Here is a 25852-nt window from a genome sequence, read left to right as displayed (position 1 = left end):
GGCTCCCACGCGGCGAACAGGGGGAAAATATCTAACGGCCACTCAAACCTTCTAGCCGGCGCACCAGGAAAGGGAAAAACAACCCCCTCTGTCAGCCTGTTCGTTTCGACCGAATTAGTTTATAAGTTATGACTGAAAATATTGTTTAGTGTAAAAAAAAAACACTGTTCAGCATTTCGTGTGGGTGCTGAAAGTGGTGAGAGCTTGTGCAGTTGACGTTTCCATTTCCGAAACATGCATACTGCTAAGTGCAAAGGGGTAACCGCATCAGATAACCCAATCGAAACCTCATCATACAGGATAGTAAAAGAGGGAATCCAACTTAAACTTTGCGGTGTCCTACACTAAGGCCCTGTTTGGTTGGGCTTTTGGCTTTGGCTTTTGGCCCCAAAAGCCAAAAACCCAACCAAAGGGGCTGCTTTTGGAGGATGCTTTTTCAGAAGCAGCTGCTTTTTCGTAGTTCATTTTTAAAAGCTGGTTTAACCCTGCTTTTGGCTTTTGGCTTTCTGCTTTTCGAAATTGGTGGAATAAAAAGCTCTTCCATAGTTGTTTCAAGAGAGATAAAGATAAAAGGTATATTTTATACTTGTTTAACCAAACAGCTTTTAGCTTTTCTACAGCTCACAGCCCACAACAGCTTTTCCACAGCTCACAGCCCACAACAGCTTTTTCCCACAGCCACAGCTCAACCAAACAGGGCCCAAGGTTGAGGATACCAGCTCCCGAACTTGATCCACTGTGAAGGATGCACAAAAACATAATGCTAGAGAATTTATGCGGCCCAGAAATGATTTATAAAACTGACACGTATGCCAGTATTTTGTCCAGAGGTATCATTCACCGATGAGATGACCCAATCCTAAGCTCAAAGCACAGACTGTTATTCAGAATCAACCTATCACTCAAATTCTAGATACAAAAAAGGACCAAAAATATAGGGGGTGGAAATGGCAAAAGGACGATGCGGCGTTGACGCCAGCCCAGCATCAAATAGTAAGGGCAATGAACTTCTGCAGAAAGCAAACATACCACACGATTAGTGAGGATCATAAACATAAACACTATCTAGCAGTAACAAGTTATGGCTTCCATAAACACTATCTGGGAGCCATGCTTGGCCTAGGCAATTTTTAAAAGTATCAAACCAAACAGGCCCTTGTTGTTTGGGAAGGTAGCACCATCACAAAAATAGGTATGACCCACATAATAAGCAAATAAGAATACAGCATAATTTAACTTATTGTTCGCAAAGACCCAAACCAAACAAAACTCTATGTTTTCTATAGACTTGGTCGAAGGCTATAATTGACTTTTCAAGCACATTCTGCAACTCAGTTTTTTGTGTGTAACACCATAGTTGACTGCAACATCAGCCATGCCCTATTTGCAGAATGAAACATTTATGCAACAGTCATGCTACATTTTGACTCGAATTCCACTTTAGCTGCTCATCTGAAATTACCAAATTTCACAAATTCATGAAATTCATGAAATCCTAGCCTACTGAATGTGTAGATAATGTTGCTGCTTTGAGGAAGGACCTCGAGTATGTGCCCAGGGCTTGGATTAGCTTCCCACCATGAAAGCAACTTTTATTTGTATCCATGCAGCCAAATTAACTTAAATAGTCCTAAAAGAATTCAGATTCAGATAAATTCAAACAAAACCAGAAAACCAGATTGTTGTTAACCAAAAACATGTCTAACCGTGATTAAAATCCCTCCTAGCAGGTTATGCATGGCATCCACAAGGGCAGGGCTTCAAGCATATGCAATGCCTCCAAATTATTACAAGCAGAGTATAGTATTATCACCTGTACAAGATGCAGAAAGTGAGGATTTTCAACCCTGAAGGACCTTCAATGGATCTAACTGTCCACTACAGTAACTCGAAGGAACCGCTGAGAGCACAAGCCTTCCTTTCCACTCTTCACCAGGTTTCAGAGTAATAGGCCTCTCAACAGCTGCAGGCTCCACACACAGCATGCTCTTGTATTCTGCATCCCCAAAATCTTGCATTGCTTTTGCCTTCTTGTCCCAAGGGTTCCAAACAACTATAGAAGCCAGCAAAATATTTAAGAGAATGATGTACATTGCAGCAACCGTGGTGAATTGGTTCACCATAAAAAGAAGGTTTGACATCAAATCTTGCTTACCAGCATCAGGAAGCCCTTCTTTTGTCACGACAAATGTTCTTTTCTTCTCATGATCAATGATAGCAATTTTGGAGGGTGCGGCAAGATAAACTTTATCAACCTTGACATTGAAAAATCAAAACAGTTAGATATTGATTTGAAATATTAATGTTTAACATGAGCAAATTAATTACTTCTGATTCAAAAACAATAGCATCGCCTTGCTCTGTGAAACGCTCCTTTGCCTTCAAGTTGTCAAGGTAGTCCATTGTTTCCAGTCCTTCGACACGCACCTCACTGATATATAAAATAGTAACATCAAGCAATAATAATAATATTAAATTAAAACAGCCACTGGAAGCAGCTTCGAAAAGAAACTTCCATAACAAGACAGAAAAAGTCAGACCCATCAGAAATCTGACAGGTGCACAAAGCCATAAATCAAACCCAAATTAACATCGTTTTTTAACTTCCACTTAAAAAAAATGCCAAAGCATATTGAATGAAACAGTTCATAAGGAAACCAACTATTCAAAAGAAATTAAGGAGAAGGAGAAACATCAAGCAGACCTTATGTCAGAGACAGAGAAGTATGTGTGATATGCAAACGTATAAGAGAAAGGTCTTCCATCTGTGTTGGTATTCCTGATTCGTGATGTGAGACTCAAATCTCCAGAAGGTCCAAGAGCAACTCTCAAGCGAAATTCAAAACTGTTTACAAGACAACAAGCAGACATCACAATCAGATGTGTGCTATATCAGATTAAAACAAAACCTAGTGATCACCCTGTGATGTAAACAAACCTGTGAGGCCAGATCTTTAAATCCTCTTCAGAAGGCTTCAGAATCAGATCAACAAAAGCTTTAATAGCAGGGCTTACTGGTAAAGGAGGTGGGTTGTTGTCGATAGTCCAAAACCGGTTCCTAGCGAATCCATGTTGTTCAAGATTTCCATGTGTTCCAAACTGCATTGTGCATTTCAGTGAGGACCAGAAGACGGATGGACATGGATAAAGCATTACAGATAATGGTTACCATACTTGGGGAAAGCAGACTGGTATACCACCACGAATAGCTTTTGGAGGTTTGAAAATAGCCTGCAAAAGAATTCTTTCAAAATTCATAGGGAATCAAGGATGATATGTAGGCATCAATATATGTTGAACACTGCAGTAATACAGCAAAACTAACATAAAAGCTAAAGAATAATCAAACTGGCCTCAAACTTGAGATATAACTCGACTATTCCAGGGTTTAAGTTGAAGTAACACAATGTAACAAGGACAGCAATACAGAAAATCAAGGAGACAACCAGTGAGCCAGATGACATGTGTTAGAAAAAGATTAACTTCCAAAACAGATAAATATCTGTATGCGAGATATGCACCAACACAACTTTTGATCCATGTAACTGATAATGTCATTTGCAACCATAAAAGGGAGTATGTACCTTGCTGCTGAGAAAAAGCAGCTCTTCCCCATTGTCATTCTTCCATGATGTTACTTGACCTCCATAAAGATAGATCTAAAAACAGTACATAATTTATTATCTAGTAATACTACAGTCAAATTGAAAACAAAGCATAATTAAGAATAAAAACATAGGACATGGTAGTCTAACACAAGTTGCATGTTGTACCCAATGGCTATAGTACTCACTGTTCCATTTAACCTTTCCAAAATAGGCCCAAAAGAATGTAAACACTATCAACAATTCACAGAAACAAAGCATAATTAAGAATAAAAACATAGGACATGGTAGTCTAACACAAGTTGCATGTTGTACCCAATGGCTATAGTACTCACTGTTCCATTTTAACTTTCCAAAATAGGCCCAAAAGAACGTAAACACTATCAACAATTCACAGAACTGTCATATTCAACTGATCTGTAATGTAGATTCTACAGGGTTCAAAAGATTTGACTATGCACACCTTATATCATATATATAAAAAAACCAAACAAACCAAGGAGAAACTAGGTGGCATATATTTTTCAGATAGATCATTTTGCTGATATAAACAACAATAACATATACAGATACTTTCGCCCATAATGTAAGTACAACATGGAAGAACAAATTGTAATTGCCCCTACAGGCCTATAAAATCCGGTGTTGCCACTAAAACGCGTCCTTCAGTTCTACCTTCCTACCACTTCATACCATATTGCTGTGAAACGCTAACCACCCATCCTCCCAGCGCTATACTGCTTCCTAAAGCAAATTCGGAAGGTTAAAACCTGCGTGAAAACTTAAATCCCTCGATTCCAAGTCCGCAACACGCGGATCATGCAATGCGCTAATAACGATCCGACCAGGACAGGGCACGGACAGGCGAAATCGCACACCGGAACACCAAAAACCTCATCAATTCCGCCCAAACCCCCCGCGGATCAGCAGAATTCCCACCGGATCTGCGCCAACTGCACCAAAATAGAAACGAATCGCGGCGCCGCGCAGACGCGCCCCAGCACACTGCGGTCGTATGCACACAACCAGACAAACGACGAGAGGTATCGGAGGAGGCGGGTGGGCGAGGCCGAAATCGTGTACGTACCTCGGCACAGCAGTTGCGAGCGCCGCGAAGCACGATCTTCTCGAGGCCGGAGGGGCCCTTGACGAGCTCCGCGAACGGCGACGGCAGCTGCACCGGCGGCGACGGTGAGGCGGCGGCACTGGCTGCGCCGGCGGGGGCAGGGGAGGCCATCTCTCGACTCGCCCAGGCGACGGCGGAGCTGGGACCCTAACCCTAGGCTTCCACCTCCGGGTCTCGCCTCTCCTGCTTTTCGGGGGTTTATTTGGCGGAGAAAGGGAGCTGAAGCGGAGGAAATAAATGGGGGAGGAAATGGGAACGGGATGAGGATATTTATAAGCGACGCGACGGAGAAGAAGGAAGGTGCGGGTGTTGTGTTCTGGAATTCGGCAGAGATGCGGGGGTTAACTATAATCTGTATATTAGAGGAAGGCTAATAATACAGCTGTCTTGTTGGCTGTAAGGTTTTTTGTAGCCTTCTCTCAGCCCACTCATATAATAGTTAGCTCTTTACAGTTAATACATGGTCCACTTGTCTCTCTTACAGACGTTCTTGGTTCTTGTACCCAAGCCGGCTGTAAGCTTACAGCCCGCTTCTCCTCTCTCTCCTCACCTCTCTTCTCCACCTCAGCATTTAATCGGCTTATAGCCTGCTATTATACTTGCTCTTAACAACAGTATTAGTTTTTTTTATTTTTCCTTTTTGATTGACAATACAGTCGTTTGTTACATGTAAATAAAAAATCCTTGGTGAAGATACAGAGTATATCTATTGACAGCAAAATATGGCTGGTCTAAGAAATAAGTGCCATGTTTATTTGGCTGATAAGTCATGTCTGAAAGTATTATTGGTTGATTTGTTGTGAGAGAAAAATATTATTCGTTGGCTGAAAAAATACGGCTTATAAGCCAAGCGAACAGGACGAAGGTTAGTTGGTTTGTCAAACCAGTTAAGCTATTTTTGTACTTTATCAAAATGCATAATAGACTTAATCACTGTGTTCCTCTCGTCGTGACATATAAAACATATATAGATCTTTTCATTTGGAGTTCAGATGAAAAAAATACAACTTTGGAAGAATTATCTAGCAGCCGGTTTGCCAAAACTGCTTAGCCGATTTTGTAAAGTTTTCCAAATTGAAGAATAGACTTTACTATTATTTTTCTCTCGTCAAGATGATCCAAAAACATGTAGAGATCGTCCAATTTTGAGTTCGGATAAGAAATATGCCTTTGAAAACTGATTTATACTGTTTGGATACCCCTCTGATTGTACTAATTAGGTTATATAATCTTTTTTGACGCAAACAAGATTGTTTATATGATGGATTATTATAATCGAAATTCTTGATTACTATAATCCCATAAACCAGGCAACACCAGGGTATATGGGATTATGGATGATAAAAGTTCAACTTGCCTCCAACTGATTGTCCAACTTACCAAATTAAAAAGGATAAGATAGGAATTTCTCACTTTAACCAACCATAATCAATAACCATAATCCATGGATCCAAACACTATGATTATTATAATCCATAATCTTGATTATAATAATCCTGTGCATAATCTAAATTATAATAATCAAGCCACGATCCAAATAGGCCCTAAAGCGACTACCTCTGTAAATCGATGATTAATAGAGGCGGCCGCCTAACCATTTACGAAGATGGTCCAGAGATGTGCCCATAGAGGATATAAAAAGTCGGTGTTTTTAATATAACATTTTTTTAAATGATCTTGCTGATTTAGTTTTTGTTGGCCTGTGCTCTCACATTAAAGAAAAACTTGACCACTTTGAGTTTCTCTCTGTTAATTGCAAAAAGCTTCAAACACTCAAAGTCGAAGTAGTATTGGAGAATCTCATAAGACAAATCGTCCCAACATGCATGCTATTGACTACCATTCGATGAAACTACTGATTATTTTATTGCATTTGTTTGGTCAACACAAGCTAAATCAGTTCTTTTCACAATAATTGCCAAGATGAGATGAAATTTATATTTGATGTATCTAAGTGTGATTGAATTTTTAAGATGTTGAAAGCATGTACATACATACATTAAATTGTTGCATCATTTTTGAAAGCTCTAGTTTGGTTTTGGTGAATTAATGAAACCCTAAGTGCTAATCTAATTTATCAAAGTGATCATGAGATAGATAGCACATTCTAAGTGGTGAAGCAAATGAAGATCATGACATGATGATGGTGATGCCATGGTGATGATCGATCAAGACACTTAGTGAGTGTGATCACATTTAGGATCGATAGCCGTGCTATTAAGAGGGGTGAAACTCGTATCAAAATACGGTTATCAAAGTGTCACTAGATGCTCTAACTCATTGCATATGCATTTAGGATCAGGTGGAGTGCTAACAACCTTGAAAATGTTTATGAAAAATATGCTAACACACATGTGCACAAGATGATACACTTGGTGGTTAACACATTTGAGCAAGGGTTAGGAACTTCACCGGCACCCTATATAGAAAAGACGGAGGTCACTGTAAATGACCGGACGCTGGTCTTGGTAGGACTGGCACGTTCGGTCAGTGGTAGTGTGAAGACACTGGCGTCGGTCTTCGACCAGACGCTGACGGGGTACGTCTGGTCCTGCTGACGAGGCAGCGCACAGAGGAGACGTCGAGTGACCGGACATTGGGTGTGTTCGGTCGAGCATGATTGGACGCGTCCGGTCATGATTTTTCGCTTCTAGTACCTTACTGGAAACGATCGGACGCTGGTGTTGGTGCATCCGGTCACTTTAAGCAGCGCATCCGGTCATCACTTGACTGTTGAGATCGGGCGAACAACATTTGAATCCGATGACACGTGGCAAGCATCGGGAGATCGAACACTGGGGTCCTGCATCCGGTCGATATGACCGGAGCGTTCGGCCACCCCGTGTTGTGTCCAGTGAAGGGGTACAACGGCTCTATTTTGTGGGGGCTTTTATTTAAGCCCCATGGCTGGCTCAAGCTCACTCTCTTAGCCATTTGTATTGACATAGCAACATTATGAGCTTAGCCAAAGCCTTCCCACTTATCTCCATCATAGATTCAACATTTTTGTGAGATTGGGAGTGAATCCAAGTGCATTGCTTGAGTGTTTGCATCTAGAGGCACTTGGTGTTCGTGTTTCGCTGTGGGATTCGCTTGTTACTCTTGGTGGTTGCCGCCACTTAGATGGCTTGGAGCAGTGAGGATTGTCGAGCGGAGGTTGGTGATTGTCTCCGGCTCCGATCGTGGTGATTGTGAGGGGTTCTTGACCTTTCCCTAGCAGAGAGCCAAAAGATACTCTAGTGAATTGCTGGTGGCTTGTGTGATCCTCATCTTGTACTGGTTGTGCGGCACTCTATTAAAGGTTTGACGTGTGATGCCAATTAGCACGTGAACCTCCAAGTGAGTGAATCGCCACAATAAGAACTAGCTTGCTAGCAAGCAAGTGAACCTTGGTAACAAAATCTTTGTGTCATCATTTGATTCTGAGGTGACTGGTTTTCATTGGTATTCATTCTTGTGATTGATTGGCTCCTTCCTCGACACGATAGTATAACCCTCTTGCTCACTCTCTTTATATTACTGTAAACTAGTTGTCAAGCTCTTTAATGTAGCTAGTTGTGAGAGCTTGTTAGTTTGGTTAGTATGGCTCTTTAGTTAGCCTTTGAGAGCACACTAACTTAGTGTAGTGACATAGCTATTGTGTGGATAGAAACTATATAAACTAGAATTATGGTAGGTGGCATGCAATTTTAGTAGGCTAGCGCAACACTTGCTTCGCCTCATAATTGTCTAACCGGTTTGCTAAGTGTTATTGTAGAAATTTTTATTAGGCTATTCGCCCCCCTCTAGCCATTAGGACCTTTTAAGTAGTATCAGAGCCGAGGTCACCATGATTTGAGGCTTAACAACCTTCGGTATACAAATGGCTCAAATCAACAACACCAAGAAGTCACCCAAATTTGATGGCACAAATTATCTATATTGGAAATCAAAGATGACCACATATATCAAGTCAATCAATAGAAGAGTGTGGAAGGTGGTAGAAACCAAAATTGAGATTGATGATCCAGAGAATCCCACCATGGTCGAAGAAGTGCTTCTCCAAAACAATGACATTGCTCTAAATGCCATTCATAATGCAATTGATGAGAGAATATTTGAGCAAATCAAGAATATTGAGATGGCTCATGAGGCTTGGAAGAAGTTGGGAGAATCATTTGATAGCACTCAAGCCATGAAGGGTGCAAAGGCATACATTCTCAAAGAGAAGTTTGCAAGCTTCGAGATGAAGGAGGATGAGAGTGTGCCAGAGATATTCCATAGGCTTCAAGTGCTTGTCAATGATCTCAAAGCACTTGGAGAAAAGATGAAGGACAAGGACTTATCCCACAAGTTCTTGAGATGTTTTCCTTCAAGATTTGGTACATTGGTCACTATTCTAGTAAGGAGTGGTTTGAACACTATGACACTAAACCAAGTGTTGGGAGATATAATGACTGATGATATATATAGAGATGATGATGAGAAGGAAGAAAAGAAGGAGAAGAAAGATGAAAAGAAGGATGAGAAGAAGAAGAGCGTGGAATTCAAGGCCACATCATCTAAGGGCAAGGCAAAGCAAGATACATCAAGTGAAGATGATGGCTCATGGGATGATGATGATGATGAGAAGATAACTCTCTTTGTCAAGAGATTTGGCAAGTTCATGATGAAGAAAGGCTACCATGCTAGAAGGAAGAAATCTTCATCTAAGAACAAGGAAGAGTCAAGAAGGTGCTTCAATTGTGGAAGCAAAGATCATCTAGTTGCTCAATATCCATACAATAGTGATAAAGATGATAACAAGAAGAATAAGAAGAAGGACAAGAAGGAAAAGAAAGAGAAAAAGGACAAGATGACCTTCAAGAAGAAGAAGGGTGGTTCATATATGGTCACTTGGGATAGTGATGCTTTCTCATGTGATGATGATGATAGTGATGATGATAAGACCACCAAGAAGAAGACACTTGCAAGCATTGCAATCAATGAGAAACCTTCTCTCTTTGACACTCCATCATGCTTCATGGCTAAGGCCACTAAGATATAAGTTTGTGATGATGGAAGTGATGAGAAACATGATAATGAAAATGAAAATAAAAGTGATAGTGATGATGATGAACCTACTAAGGATGAACTATTTGACATGCTAGAAGATGCTAAAGAACACTTTGGCATTAAGAGAAGGGAATGCAAAAGCTTGTGTAAGGAACTAAAACCCTTAAGCAAGCCTTTGATGAGCTCAATGCATCTCATGAGAGGCTAGAGAAAGCCCATGAGAAGCTTGGCAAGGCTCAAAAAAGCTTGAAAAGGCTCATTCCTCTTTGCTTGATGAGCAAAATAAAAAGAAGCATGTTGAGACTTGCAGTGTAGGCTTAACTTATGATATAATTAATGAATCATTATCTATGCCTATCATTGTTCCTCCTGCTAACCCTTCTTGTTGTACTTCTACTTCCACCTTATCCAGTAGTGATGGTTTCACTTGTGATGCCTCACTAATGGTTGAGAATAAGAACCTCAAGAAGGAGGTCAATAAGCTCACTCACATCTTGGCTAAGGCCTATGGTGGTGAGGACTGCTTGCTTATATGCTTGGGTAGCCAAAGAGCTTCTCTCTACAAAGAGGGTTTAGGCTATACCCCCCAAAAAAGGCAAGGTGGCCTTTGCTCCTCACAAGACTAGTTTTGTGAAGAACAATTGTCGGTTTTACACTAGTTGCAAGCAAGTTGGTCATGTAGAGCAAAAGTGCATGAACAAGAAGTCACAAGCTAATGTATCCTCCATTAAGCTTGATTCCTTCTATGTACTTACAAAGGGTGCAAATGGTGTAAACGCTAAGTTCATTGGTAAACCATGAATGGGCTCAAAGAAGAAAGCCATTTGAGTACCAAAAAACTTAGTGACTAACCTTCAAGGACCCAAGCAAGTTTGGGTACCTAAAAAGAATTGATCTTCTTTTGTAGATTAATTACAAAGCCGGAGGAAGGCATTAGGTTCTTGATAGTGGGTGCATTCAACACATGACTGGTGATGCAAGAATATTCAACTCAATCAACACCAATAGCAATGATGATTGTGATAGTATCACATTTGGTGACAATGGCAAAGGCAAGGTCAAGGGGCTTGGTAAGATTATAATATCCAATGATATAAGCATTTCCAATATGTTGCTAGTAGAGAGCTTGAACTTCAACTTGCTATCCGTGGCTCAATTGTGTGATCTTGGATTCAAATGCATATTTAGGGTAGATGATGTAGAGATCATAAGTGTAGATGGCTCTAATTTAATCTTCAAAGGCTTCAGATATGATAATCTATACTTAGTTGATTTCAATGCTAGTGAAGCTAAATTATCTACATGTTTATTCACTAAGTCTAGCATGGGTTGGTTATGGCATAGAAGGCTTGGTCATGTTAGAATGAAACAATTGAATAGATTGGTTAATCATGATTTGGTTAGAGGCTTGAAAGATGTTGTGTTTGAGAAGGATAAGCTTTGTAGCTCTTGTCAAGTCGGCAAATAAGTTAGAAACACCCATCCTAAGAAAAGCATGATGAGCACTAGTAAAGCATTTGAGTTATTGCACATGGACTTATTTGGACCAACACAATACACTAGCATTGGTGGTAACAAATATGGCTTTGTGATAGTGGATTATTATACTAAATACACATGGGTATTCTTTCTAGTGGATAAAAGTGATGTGTTTATAACATTCAAATCATTTGTCAAGGACATTCACAATAAGTTTGAAACAACCATCAAGAGAGTTAGAAGTGACAATGGTAGTGAGTTCAAGAATACTAGAATTGATGAGTTGTGTGATGAATTTAGAATTAGACATCAATTCTCGTCCAAGTACACTCCACAATCAAATGGCCTTGTTGAGAGGAAGAATAAAATACTCATTGATATGGCAAGGTCTATGCTTAGTGAGTATAATATGAGTCAATCCTTTTGGGCCAAAGCTATCAACATGGCTTGCTATTGTAGCAATAGTCTTTATTGTCATCCATTGAAAGAGAAGACACCATATGAGCTCTTAAATGGTAGAAAGTCCAACATTGCATATTTTTGGGTCTTTGGTTGCAAATGCTATATCTTGAAGAAAGGCACTAGATTGGACAAGTTTGACAAGAAATGTGATGAAGGATTCCTACTTGGTTATTCTACTACAAGCAAAGCATATAGAGTTTGGAATTTGGATAGTGGTACTCTTGAGAAAGTTCATGATGTTGAATTTGATGAAAATAAGGGTTCACAAGAAGAGAATGATAACTTGAAAGATGTTAGAGACATTCAACTTTCAAATGCCAAGAAGAACATGGATGTTGGTGAATTGAGGCCTAGGCAAGTGAATGATGATGAAGATGATCAAGTACAAGTGCTCTCTAACTCAAATATGCAAGATGATACAACTCAAGCTAGTATAAGTGGCTCTCATGACAATGAACAAGATCAAGTGGCTAGTACATCATCTCAACTCAATGATCAAGTAAATACAAACAATCAAGTTCCAATGCTCCAACCAACAAATATTGCAAGGGATCATCCATTGAACACTATAATTGGTGATATTTCTAGAGGTGTACAAACAAGATTAAGATTGGCTTCATTTTATGAGCATTTCTCATTTGTGTCATCCATTGAACCAAAGAAGATAGATGAAGCATTGAAGGATGTTGATTGGGTGAATGATATGCATGAAGAATTAAATAACTTCACAAGAAATTAAGTATGGGAATTAGTAGAGAGACTAAAGGGACATAATGTGATTGGAACCAAATGGGTCTTTAGAAACAAGCAAGATCAAGATAGGATAGTAGTAAGAAATAAAGCAAGATTGGTAGCACAAGGATATACATAAGTTGAAGGTCTTGACTTTAGAGAAACATATACCCCGGTTGCTAGATTGGAAGCAATTAGAATCTTGTTAGCCTATGCTTGTGCCCACAACATCAAACTCTATCAAATGGATGTTAAGAGTGTATTTCTCAATGGTTACATCAATGAAGAAGTATATGTTGAGCAACCTCCGGTTTTGAAGATGATAAGAAGCCTGACCATGTGTACAAGTTGAAGAAGGCATTGTATGGCTTGAAGCAAGCATCTAGAGCATGGTATGAGAGATTGAGAGACTTCCTACTCTCTGAAGGGTTCATGATGGGCAAGGTTGACACCACTCTTTTTATCAAGAAGATTAGAAATGATTTATTTGTGTTGCAAATCTATGTTGATGACATCATATTTGGATCAACCAATCAAGACTTTTGTAATAAGTTTGGAAAAATGATGGCTAATGAGTTTGAGATGTCCATGATTGGAGAGTTAAGTTACTTTCTTGGTCTTCAAATTAAGCAATTGAAGAATGGTACATTTGTGAGTCAAGGCAAGTATATCAAGGACATGATCAAGAAGTTTGACATGAGTGATAGCAAAGTCATTAGCACACCAATAGGAACAAATGGCAACTTAGATAGTGATGCAAGTGGCAATATGGTGGATCAAAAATTATATCGGTCTATGATTGGAAGCCTACTCTATGTGACCGCATCAAGACCGGATGTCATGTTTAGTGTATGCATGTATGCAAGATTTCAAGTCTCACCAAGAGAAAGTCATTTGAAGGCTACAAAGAAAATATTGAGGTACTTGAAGCATACACAAAATATTGGTTTGTAGTATCCCAAAGGAGCAAAGTTTGAGCTAGTTGGTTACTCCGACTCAGATTATGCAGGATGCAAGGTTGAAAGGAAGAGCACTTCGGGCACATCCGCACATGTTAATTATTGGGAAGATCACTTGTTTGATGGTCATCAAAGAAGCGAAATAGTGTTGCATTATCAACCGCCAAAGCCGAATACATATCCACCGGTAGTTGTTGTGCACAAATACATCAAGTTCAAGAGAGTGTCATTGCTATGTGACAATGAGAGTGCAATCAAGTTAACCAACAATCCGGTTCAACATACAAGAACAAAGCACATTGATGTCCGCCACCATTTCATAAGAGATCACCAACAAAAATGTGACATTTGCATTGAGAGTGTAGGCAGCTAAGATCAACTTGCCGATATATTCACCAAGCTATTGGATGAGAAAAGGTTTTGCAAGCTAAGGAATGAGTTGAACATATTGGATTTCTCAAATATGTGTTGATGCACCCCCACTTATATGACATGCCTCTCCTTCGAGCAATCCAAGGTAAAAGTTGATTGGCATGGCATACATCCTTGCTAAGGATATGTTTAGTGCATCTAGACATCTTTCACATTTAATAGGCTCATTTATGAAAATCAAATGAATTTAATGATTATATGGTACCACTATTGCTTCTATGCTTATCTTGATCTAGTGGTAGCATATGACATATTTGTGGGCTTACAAACCTAGTGTTTAATCTAGAAAATAAGCTCTAAGTGTTTAACTCAACATGGTACAAGATAATCCTTATTTGAAGGTGTGAAGAAGCTTATCCTTGGATCAAACCAAGTTAAATATCTTTAGCAAATATTCTAGATTGGACCAATTTTGAGAAAATGATTCTCACCCCACCCCATTGAACCTTTGTGGTCATTGATGACAAAGGGGGAGAAAAACAAAGATATTAGTGATATTAGTACATGGGGAGAAAAACAAAAATATTAGTGTACTAAGATAATGAAAAAATAACAAAGGGAGAGAACTTGACATAGGGGGAGATATGATAAAGGAAAGGGACCGATTAAAATTTTGAGCACACAAGTAGGGGGAGCAAGCTCATGAACTTATATGGTGCATTTGAATGTGCATTTCATATGTTTGCTTGCATGACATAAGTTTTAAATTTCAATACCCATGCTAGTTGTAGGTTTGAATGATGAAATAAAAAACTAGCATGCATAGGTTATCTAGTGATTTTATTTTCAAGTGGTATCGAGCTAACCATGGTGCTAAGGATGGTATTTTGGTGCACTCTGATTGGTATCACGCTTCAAAGGTTCATCTTTTATACCTTAGCATCATTTTGGTAGATATTGTCTCCTATATTTTCTATCTAAACATATGTGCAAGCTTCAATCTAAACTCTTAGCACATATATAGGGGGAGCAATTGCTACCATATGGAGTTCATGAAACTTATCCATATTCTTTTACACATGGTAAATATGCTTGGACAAGCAATATGGATTCAATTGAATTTCAATTTATATATTTGTGTAAGGGTTGTCATCAATTACCAAAAAGGAGGAGATTGAAAGCTCTAGTTTGGTTTTAGTGAATTAATGAAACCCTAAGTGCTAACCTAATTTATCAAGGTGATTATGAGATAGGTAGCACATTCTAAGTGGTGAAGCAAATGAAGATCATGATATAATGATGGTGATGCCATGGTGATGATCAAGTGCTTGGATTTGAAAAGAAGAAAGAGAAAAACAAAAGGCTCAAGGCAAAGGTATAAATGGTAGGAGCTATTTTGTTTTGGTGATCAAGACACTTAGTGAGTGTGATCACATTTAGGATCGATAGCCGTACTATTAAGAGGGGTGAAACTCATATCAAAATGCGATTATCAAGGTGCCACTAGATGCTCTAACTCATTGCATATGCATTTAGGATCTAGTGGAGTGCTAACACCCTTGAAAATATTTGTAAAAAATATGCTAACATACATGTGCATAAGGTGATACACATGGTGGTTGGCACATTTGAGTAAGGGTTAGGAACTTCATCGACGGAGTGTCCGCCCGTAGAGTACGAACAGTCCGACGGTGCCACCGACGCCCTAGACAAAAAAGACGAAGGTCACTGTAAGTGATCAGACGCTGGTCTCGATAGGACTGGCGCATCCGGTCAATGGTAGTGTGAAGACGCTGGCGTCGGTCTTTGACCAGACGCTGGGTCACTTAGTGACCAAATGCTGATGGGGTGTGTCCGGTCCTGCTAACAAGGCAGCGCACAGAGGAGACGCTGAGTGATCGGACGTTGGGTGTGTCCGATCGAGCATGACCGGACGTGTCCGGTCGTGATTTTTTTTGCTTCTGGTACCTTACTAGAAACAACTAGACTCTGGTATTGGTGCGTTCGGTCACTTTGAGCAGCGCGTCCAGTCATCACTTGACCGTTGAGATCGGGCAAACAACATTTGAAGCCAATGACATATGGCAAGCATCGAGCGATCGAACGTTGGGGTCCTACGTCCGGTCGATATGACCGGAGCGTCCGGTCACCCTGTGTTGTGCCCAGTGAAAGGAAACAATGGCTCTATTTCATAGGGGCTTCTATTTAAGCCACATGGCCGGCTCAAACTCACTCTCTTGGCCATTTGTATTGACATAGCAACCTTGTGAGCTTAGCCAAAGCCCTCCCACTCATCTCCATCATAGATTCAACATCTTTGTGAGATTGGGAGTGAATCCAAGTGCATTGCTTGAGTGTTTGCATCTAGAGGCACTTGGTGTTTGTGTTTTGCTATGGGATTCTCTTGTTACTCTTGGTGGTTGCTGCCACCTAGATGGCTTGGAGCAGCGAGGATCGTCGAGCAAAGGTTGGTGATTGTCTTCGGCTCCGATCGTGGTGATTGTGAGGGGTTCTTGACCTTTCCTCGGCAGAGAGCCAAAAGATACTCTAGTGAATTGCTTGTGGCTTGTGTGATCCTCATCTTGTGTTAGTTGTGCGGCACCCTATTAAGGGTTTGACATGTGATGCCAATTAGCATGTGAACCTCCAAGTGAGTGAATCACCACAACGAGGACTAGCTTGCCGGCAAGCAAGTGAACCTTGGTAAAAAATCTTTGTGTCATTATTTGATTCTAAGGTGACTGGTATTCATTCTTGTGATTGATTGGCTCCTTCCTCGACACGATGGTATAACCCTCTTGCTCACTCTCTTTACATTACCGCAAACTAGTTGTCAAGCTCTTTAGTGTAGCTAGTTGTGAGAGCTTGTTAGTTTGGTTAGTGCGGCTCTTTAGTTAGCCTTGGAGAGCACACTAACTTAGTATAGTGACATAGCTATTGTGTGGATAGAAACTATATAAACTAGAATTGTGATAGGTGGCTTGCAATTTTAGTAGGCTAGCGCAACACTTGCTTCGCCTCATAATTGTCTAACTGGTTTGCTAAGTGTTGTTGTAGAAATTTTTATTAGGCTAATCACCCCCCTCTAGCCATTAGGACCTTTCAATTTGTCATCACTTAATGAGGTGAAGCGTTATGAATATTGTAAATGTGACAATTCGGCTTCTCATGTTACTTATGATTGTAATGTCTTTTGGCGATTACAACCCCATGACAGGTGTCAAACTCAATAAGCCATTAATGAAGGCTAGTTGAGTTTATCCGGGATGACATAATGCCCTCCCTAGATAATGCTCAGGAGTTGAAGAATCCTATTATCTTGGTTTGGCCCAATCAAGCATAATCCATTGTTGGGAAAAATATAGTAATTGGAAATCCAAGAGAAGATGAGAAGATTGAGAAGACATTATCCTGTGAAATCATCTCGATAGGTCCATGGATGGTCGGGAGATTATTAAAATCACTATAAAGTCTTCTGATCTCAGTTAGGGGGGTAGTGAAAACTCCTACTAGAGAGCAAAAGGTAGATATTGTTGTTGTTGTCTAGAGCATTAAATGATAAGGTCGATTCTCAAATTTGAGTTTTTGGGTAGCTCCTATGAAAATCGGCCTAGCCGGGTTTCCTAGGATTTACTCACTTGGTGAGTGGTCATGTTTTTACTATGTCCACTTGTCCCTTCACTCTACCACTAATACCTCATCTTTGTTTTCATCGCACTCCTCACCATTGACGACTTGAAGGTGATTCAAGTGCTCCAAATCTCATCTCAAGGTACTTTGTGGTTTCCCATCAATGATCTCTTTGCTCTATGCAAATATGTGGATTCCCTCTAATCAAAACCCTTCTAATTGACCATAGAACTCATGCTTAGAAGATTGTTCAATTTCCATGGCAGCATTTTGACTAACATTGTTTAGGGTTTCACTTCCAAAACCGACCTAGCTGGGTTTGGCTATGAACCCCCCCCCCCAATTCATCATTCTTAGCCATGGGCCCATAATTATATTTTACTACGCTGGTTCTTTATGAACCGCCAGTGAAAAAAATATCGACAAAAACCGTTTCTATACTTAGTGAGATAACCGATTTTAGTAGATGATTAGAAAGAGCCCTATTGTAGTTCAGCGTGCACTCTAAAAGTACTACTGTTTATAATCTACACTATAATGGAACAATCAAAACAAAGCTTGGTACACCCCACGTTTGTGTCCTTGCTGAGATAGTCCAATCATTATGCACCAAAGATTTTGTACCTAGGATATCAATATATCAATTTTATTAAGATCAATGGCTCCTAATCCTTCCTTAAAGGCTTCAACCCAATCTAAGGGCTAGGGTTCTTTGTATCAAATCCCACGCTAGGATTCAACGCTGTTGCCCCCCCACACCTGCACAACACCTTGCCCAGGGTTTGATTCCATGCCCCCCTCTCTAGCGCCCCTTTTATTTTCTTTCGAAAAGAAAACAGAAATCATCTCTGGTCATGTGCCACTCGCCTCACGAAAATTAAGACGACGCTTCGCCTACCTCTGGCGAAGCGTGCCACATCGGTGGCTCCATGCTTTTGAAGATGGAATATCGAGAAAGATAAAATTGACCAAGTGGACATAATAGAGAAAGATTAAATTGACCAAGTGGTGAAACTGCTGCCCTCACACAAGGACCTGGGGCTTGTTGGTTTTAACACCGATTTCATCAAAAGGTGCTAGACAATCATTTTCTAAGATTATGCAATGTTTTCTATGATGGCCAAGTTTGCTTGTAGAGCATCAATGGCTCCTTGATCACTTTAATTCCAAAGAAGGATGATGCTGAGAAAGTCTCTGATTTTAGGACGCCTGCTAAACACTTCTATCAAGATTATTACAAAAATCTTGGCCAACAAACTGCAAATAGCTCTTCTCTCTTTTATTCATAAGAATCAGTATGGGTTTATTAAGCTTAGATCTATTTAGGATTGCCTTGCTTGGTCTTTGAAATATCCAAATTTGTGTCACCAGTCTAAAAGGGAGTTGATCATTCTAAAACATGATTTTGAAAAAGCATTTCATAAAATTGAGCATCATCTTATGTTACAGATTATGGAGAAAAAAGGATTTCCAACAAAATGGCTCACTTGGATAAAGCTTATTTCTCTTATGGCACCTCAGTCGTTCTTCTTAATAGGGTGCCTAGTAAAGTTTTTCATTGTCAAATGAGTATTAGACAAGGAGATCCTCTGTCACCACTCTTTTTTGTGCTAGCTGCTGATTTCTTACAAACTTTGTTCAATGTATCTCATGTTAATAGGAACCTTACCTTCCTTTGCCCATTCAAAATGATTAAAAGTTTTCTACAGGTGATGTTGATCGGTTAGCCTTTTTGAGAACTTTGCTCTAGTAGTTTGGGGAATCTACAAGACTCAAAGTTAACTTTGACAAATCTTTCATGGTTCCTATCAATGTCCTAGAGGATAAGTTTCAGCTTCTTGCCACAACTGTTGGATGCTCTAACGGCTCTTTGACATCCACATATTTGGGCTGCCCTTGATTATAACAAAACCAATGGGTTTTCAAATGTGAGAGAAGGCTGATCAATGTTTCTTCTTTCCTAAGTCAAGCGAGCCGTTTGGAGCTTATAAATGCAATCTTCACAGCTTTTAATAACTTTTTCTATGATTGCCTTTATTCTATAGAAAATGATCACCAAACATATTGATAAGTTTAGGAAACATTGTTTTATGGCGAGGGTTTGATGCCAATAACCGAAAGCCTCCAAAAGCAACATGGATGATGGTGTGCAGTCCGAAGCAGGAAGGTGGTCTAGGTGTTCTAAACCTCCATAGTTCGTACCCATAATGAATGTTTGTTTCTCAAGCATCTTCATAAATTTTATATCCGTTTGGATATTCCATGGGTCCAATTAGTTTGGGATAAATATTATGTGGATGGACATCTTCCTCGCCTCACTAATAGCTTTAGGGGCTCTTTCTAGTGGCGAGACATCTTGAAGCTTTTGGACTCTTACAAAAGCATGGCTATGGTACATGTTCAAGATGACAAATCTTGTTTCTTTTGGCTTGATCTTTGGAGTGGCAGAGTTTTGCATCAAGTCTACCTAGAGTTATTCTTCTTTGCAAAGAATGCTCACATCTTAGTTGAGGGGTTGCAATATACATAGATTCTTCATTCACTTTTTCACTTACCACTTTCATATGAAGCTTATGCCCAATTTAAGGAGATCAGGGGCCTTATCCAAAACATTCATCTCCAACACCAAAGCTTATATTTTCTCCTCAGGCAAACATTATAGACTTTTAATTGGCCATAGACCAGTTCGTCAAGCCTTTTTAGTGGTTGTGGAAATCTTCCTGTTAGAAGAAACAATTTTTTTTCTTCTGGCTTGTGTTGAAGGATCAACTGAGTACTAGAAACCTGCTTCGATGCAAAAACATGTCCCTATAGGATTATAGTCATGTGCATTGCTTGCAAGACATTGAAGAGACTCTACTACATCTAATGGTGGGTTGTGCTTTTGGGCCTGTTCGTTTGAACTTATCAACTGGCTTATCAGCTAGAATGTCAGGTTCATAAACCCGAGGTCCCTCGCGGACCGGCTTCCCAAAAAAGGCTCAACCTAAGCAGACAATGCGCAACTCATGGGCCGGCCCAAGTACCTAAATGATAGGCTAGAGGGGCAATCCAATCTCCGACCAGAAGGCCTGGCGAGGAGGAATGGCACCCGCTTCCGACTCTAGCCCGCCTCTCTCACCAGAGCGCTCGCTTCGGTCTGTAGCCCACCTCCGGACGGCCTCTCCGACTGGAAGGTCTGGCTAAACACTGCTTCTAACTCCAATCCATGTCTTCGACCGGGGATGCGCCAAACCCCTGCTCACTGCTTTTCTCCAACTGCCATGATCAGAGCCGACTGGGACCAACCGACCGGGGACGCCCGCTCGATAAGGACCAGGAAATAGACGAAGAAAGTAAGACAGGGCGCATAAGTCAAACCGCAATACTAGGGATCGTACCCTATACACCTGTAGAAATAGTACTCTACGACCTCCCTAGTACGACAGAACCCAAGCAGTGTTGTAAGCGCCGACATTTTCCCCTATAGTATTGTGGGCGCCATTAACTCCCATATGGTAAGGCTCCCCACATGCCTCTAGGCATCGACAATGTTGTGGGTGTCGACATCTACCGTACTAGGCGAACATGGTAAAAACCCTTGTCTGCCTCTAGGTATCAGCAGTGTGGTAGCTGCCGATGTCTACCATACCCAAAGAAGACAACACAACCTTCCACGTGCATCTGACATTCAATAGTATTGCGGGCGCCTACCATAATCCTGTACCCGCCGACATGGGCAACAAGGCTTAGTAGCATATGTACTCTCCTCCTCTCACTTGTAAGGCCACCCCCTTCATCTATAATAGGGGATGCGCTCTCTCCCAACAGACTCACTCAGATTCATTCGATCGATCAGTTCACTAGTCTAGAACAACAGAACCTCCAGGTTCAAACCACGAGCACACGCTCAAACACTTAGCACATAGAGGGGCTCCTATCCCTCTCGGTCCCTCTAACTAGAGTTCGACCAGACCTCTTGTACCCCCCATCATTCTCCTTCTCGTTTGTAACCCCACTGCAAACTTCAAGCACCTATGCTTAGGAATAAAGTCACCGACCGACTCAAATTGGACATAGGGCACATTGCCTGAACCAGTATAAACCCTGTGCCATTGAGTGCTAGGCCACCTCCGATCACAACGCATGGCAAAACTACAAATATTTATGTGTTGGTCACTTTCTGCACCGATAGTTGGCACCATCCGTGGGGAAGACGTTGTATATTCAACACTTTTTGGTCATCGGATGGCCCACTTTTCTACCACCTCCGCCATGGCAGGCTCAAGCGATATTACTTGCTTTGGCTTAATAGATTTTCCCGCACTCCCACCTATTAGGATGTGGGTTCCACCCATCTTTGAGCCATCCTAGGCCTTCCTCTTTGGAAGCCTGGACTTTTTCACCGACCGACTCAGCATACTACACCTCGGTGAGGAGGCACTCGTTCTGGCGCCCGTTGGAGGGGCACCCTCCATTGGCTCTGGGATGCATGACAACTTCAACAACAAGGCACCTACGCTTCATTCCGAGCAAAATCTCTACTCAAACCCCGTTGTGAGTGATGTACATGTTGTTATTTACTTGCTATTCTCTATCTTCCGCCGATTATCTAGAGGGACCCCGTTGTCCCCACCATGATCGCCATGCGACTGGTTCCCCTATGGCCTCGCGTCCCCCATGGACGTGTATGCCCAAGGGCCCCGATGGATGCTGACGCCGCCCCCTCTCATGTCCAAATTCATGGGGATGGCGAGCTATGCTCCCACCTATTTCCTCGACCTCATGGATGACGATGTTGAGAGTAACGGCTCTAGCATCGGCGACGTGGCACCTAGCCACCATCTATCCTAGGACTACACTATACGTAGATGCTCTAGGATAGCCACTGGTGGTAACGGAGTGCTTGTAGACTCACACCCCTCCAGACCCTCATGCGGAGACCCCCATGCTCACACGAGAGCATGGTGAGGAGCTATGACAACAGTGACTAAACCAGCCACCGACTGTGCCAGCGCACTTGGCACACCACACTGCACCTCGTGTGCATAAACTGGCGAGCGGCGCTCAGGGTCACGCCCATTGGGTCCAGCGCAACACCATGGATGGGAGGAACAATCCCCCACAGTTCGCTCAGGCCAATCAGAACATCGCCGCTGCGGCAATGCTTCCGTGTGGCCTTCCCAAACCGAATGACCCCTAGGAACAGGCGATCTACCGGAACCTCCGGGCACTGGTGGAGACTGCCGCCGTTCAATAGGTGGAGAGCTCTGCATCGTGACATCGACTTGTGGCCTCTCTCCCCACTAGGAGAGTGAGGACGCACTAGATGAATCGCTCCACTCGCTCACCGCTACAGCCACTGAGCATGGCACAGGAGGCTGCATCTATGCCTCGTCTTGACTTAGCGACCGCTCTGCACCAACCACCTATACATGAGCAGCTCGAGCCAAACTGAGATGCTCACAGCAGCAACCGGAGTCCTAGCCCAGATGGCCTAGGACCATGGGACTTTGTCTGACGCATCCAGAGAGCGCTGCTCTAGTAGCGCTCCAACGGAGGCTGAGGCAAAGGTAAGGCCAAGCGCTAGGATCAAGACAAGGGCCCCTCCACGCAGAGGGGAAAAAAGAATAGAAAAGATCACCGCTGACCGGCCAACTCTGTGTTGGTCGCCACGGCTGATCACATGGGCAAGTAGCCCTAGTAGGACCTTCCAGGCCACTTCCATGAGCTCATGGAGAGCTTGTGCACCAACTACTGTGAGCTTCTCAAGTGCCTTCTACGATAGACCAGAGGGCTGAAGGAAGAAAAAGGCGAAGAAGCAGCGGCCAAGAAAAGGGGCGTAGCGAGCAAGGATCTGGATGACTAAAGGTCGAGGTGATCCAACCGGACGCCTACCGACTGAAGAATGACAACGACAACATTCTCACCAACGCTTGGAACAGCCATGTCATTTCTTCCCCTAAAATTCAGTCTTACCATTGTTTACTTAACGTTTGCTCCTATAAAAGCGCCCCGACCTAAACACTTTTGGCCCAGGTCACTCGGGGGCTCCATGGGGGTGCACTACTACCTCTCTTTTCGTTTACTATCATATGGTAAAACTCCTTCCTACCCGAACAAAAGGGTAGTTCGTTCCTTTAAATTACCTTACGTAGATTTAGTTTAAAATATTCCGACCTATCACATCCTGCCTCTACCTATAGTTACGAGTAGCTAAGCCTCGTGGGCCACGCTTGGGGTCCTAAGGTTGCAGCCTATGGGACGAATGGGCAAGTATAAAAAAGAAAGAATAAAAAACAAAATTATGCTAAGGTAAAACTAAGGAACGAATGGGACAAGCTTCCCCGAACAGAGTGACTCCATCACAAAAAAATGAAATCTATTGTAGTCATTGAGTACACAAGAATGTTTACACGGGGGCTCCCCCATGAACTTAACTTTTTTACATCTGCTAAACTACTTATACTTTACAAGCTCTTGGGGCTACCCGGTGGCATCTGCTGTTGGTGCGACCGATGGAGGCATGGGCTGCTCACTCACCGGCTGGATGACATTCGGCTCGGTTAGCGTCGGGGTGATGTCCACTTCTGACCTAAGCTCCATGCCATTGGTAGGCTAGGTGATGTCCTCCTAATGCATGCTTCTAGCCATGTTCGCACAATGAACATCCATTACGCACTGCGCGGAGCCTTGCACGGCCAACAACCTTGAGTGTGGCAGCAAGCTCTCCCCGAGTGACTAGATGTCCTCCGTGCTACAACCGTCGGCATACCCACTGCAGATGGTGGTGAAGTCTAGGTCTAGGTGGTACGTCACCACCAAAGTCAACACCCCCGATGCTCCGTAGAACAACCCATGGGTAATGAGGGTCCGGACCTTATCTAGAACCTCCGCCAGCCAGATGGCGGGCATGCTGGTACTTGGAGCCGACCCAAAGACCTCCAAGACGATGAGCTGGGCAACTGCTAGATGGACTTAACTCGCTCCTGGGCATCCTCAAGCTTCATCGACAGCTTGATGAGATTAGACTCCATGGTGAGTCCTCTCCCCCCAAGGATGTCCCAGAGCTGACACTCCTAGGAATCCTAAAGGACAAACTGAACCTTTGATGGGTTCTCGGGGTAGGGCCACTCTAGGTCACCCTCCTCCAGCCTGTCGGAGGGCCTAGCCTCTGACCGAACCACCACCAGCTCCCGTGACAGTGCTGGTAGCTCCACCACGTCATCTGCTTCATCGTAGGAAAGGATCTCCACCACCTTGGTTTCATTGGCCATCGATGGACGTTCTGACTCTGTCCTGGCTGCGTCTCCCTCTGGCACCTTTAGCTCCAACCACGAGGGTGAGCCGTGTAGCCCTCCGCCTGGTGAGGCAGGGAGCTTGGTTCCCTCTCCTCTTCTGCCATAGCCGGTGGAGGAGGGGCCGTAGTGGACACCTTCAACGAAGCCTTCACTGTCACCATCGGGATCGCCACCAGCATCGTTGCCGCCACTGTCGTAGTACTAGCAACCAACTCGAGGAGCACCACCCCCAGAAGGGAAGGACTCACCACCACCATCCTATTCCCCCCGTTGCTCACCATGGCGCGCTATAGGGTGGGCCTCCAAACCTCCTGCACGAGAGTTGGGGTGATGCTCAACCCCATCACCATCTGACCCCTGACAAAAAGTATAGGTCAGTCATACTCCAAAAAGACACAACAACAAGATCGAAAAGAAATAAAGAAAACATACCGGGAGGTAAGCGGCATGACTCTGAAACCAAGACCCAACGTCGATGGGCCCACAGGGCAAGGACCACTCCCAGGCTACAACCCATGCCCCCTCACTTCAGCTGGGGGCAGAGTCATCCCAACCGGCTCCTGCCTAGCCTATGTGTCACCACGACCTTTAGCTCAAGACACACCGACCGGAGCAGCAGGCGGGGCATCCTCCCGCTATGAGTCACGCGCTGGCACCGGTCCCGGCGACGCGTGGGTGCAAGCTCACTCCTTTGACCGCCTGGCTTGCTCGGCCGTGCTCACAGCAGGCGAGGATGAGACCAACGACACCACCGAGGGGCACGGTGACCGCATTCGCTTCGCCTCCCATTTGCCAATGACATCCACACTCGTAGCATGCTTCCTCGTCATGGGAACCTCAGCGCCCCTCTCCACCTCCTCCTCATCGCCAGCAGACATAGCCGTAGGATCACGACGCTCCGCTAAGGTCACAATGACCTCCCAACTTTCCTCCTCCTTAGAGAAAATCATGTCGTCCACCTCTATGGGGACCTCCGACTCAAGCTCTGACTCGACATCGCTCTTATTTTCCCCAGCCTTCACGTGTCGGGCGATCTCCTTCTCCTTCTCATACTTCCACCGAGCCACCTCGGCTTTCTTCTTCTTCCTGACATCCGCCTCCTCCTTCTGGGTGGCCTGCCGAGCCACGCCCTCTGGCCCCTTCAGAAGGTGCGGCTGAGACTTATAAGCGTCA

The 25852-nt window shown here is 42.9% G+C and overlaps 1 protein-coding gene across 1 annotated transcript; it reads right to left on the bottom strand.

The window, feature by feature from the left end:
- Window positions 1–771: 771 nt before the first annotated feature.
- On the bottom strand, window positions 772–4979 carry LOC136471909 (putative glucose-6-phosphate 1-epimerase). Its single transcript, XM_066469654.1, has 9 exons — window positions 4693–4979; window positions 3585–3659; window positions 3175–3231; window positions 2939–3099; window positions 2705–2845; window positions 2329–2431; window positions 2156–2255; window positions 1814–2053; window positions 772–1010 (listed from the first exon to the last, which is right to left on the bottom strand). Exons 1-8 carry the CDS (start codon window positions 4840–4842, stop codon window positions 1842–1844), a joined length of 999 nt encoding a protein of 332 aa, XP_066325751.1. The 5' UTR covers window positions 4843–4979; the 3' UTR covers window positions 772–1010; window positions 1814–1841.
- Window positions 4980–25852: the final 20873 nt, after the last annotated feature.

This window comes from Miscanthus floridulus, chromosome 8 (genome assembly GCF_019320115.1).
Source record: "Miscanthus floridulus cultivar M001 chromosome 8, ASM1932011v1, whole genome shotgun sequence".
In the NCBI taxonomy this organism is placed as follows: Eukaryota; Viridiplantae; Streptophyta; class Magnoliopsida; order Poales; family Poaceae; genus Miscanthus; species Miscanthus floridulus.
This window is presented reverse-complemented; position numbering and strand designations above follow the sequence as displayed.

Bases quoted from the DNA above. Each gene is read 5' to 3' on its own strand.
- LOC136471909 (XM_066469654.1), bottom strand. From the start codon at position 4,842: ATGGCCTCCCCTGCCCCCGCCGGCGCAGCCAGTGCCGCCGCCTCACCG. The intron at 3,100-3,174 runs GTATGGTAACCA...TGCACAATGCAG, and splicing joins TACCAGTCTGCTTTCCCCAA to TTTGGAACACATGGAAATCT. The intron at 2,054-2,155 runs GTAAGCAAGATT...TGGCTTCTATAG, and splicing joins AGAAGGGCTTCCTGATGCTG to TTGTTTGGAACCCTTGGGAC.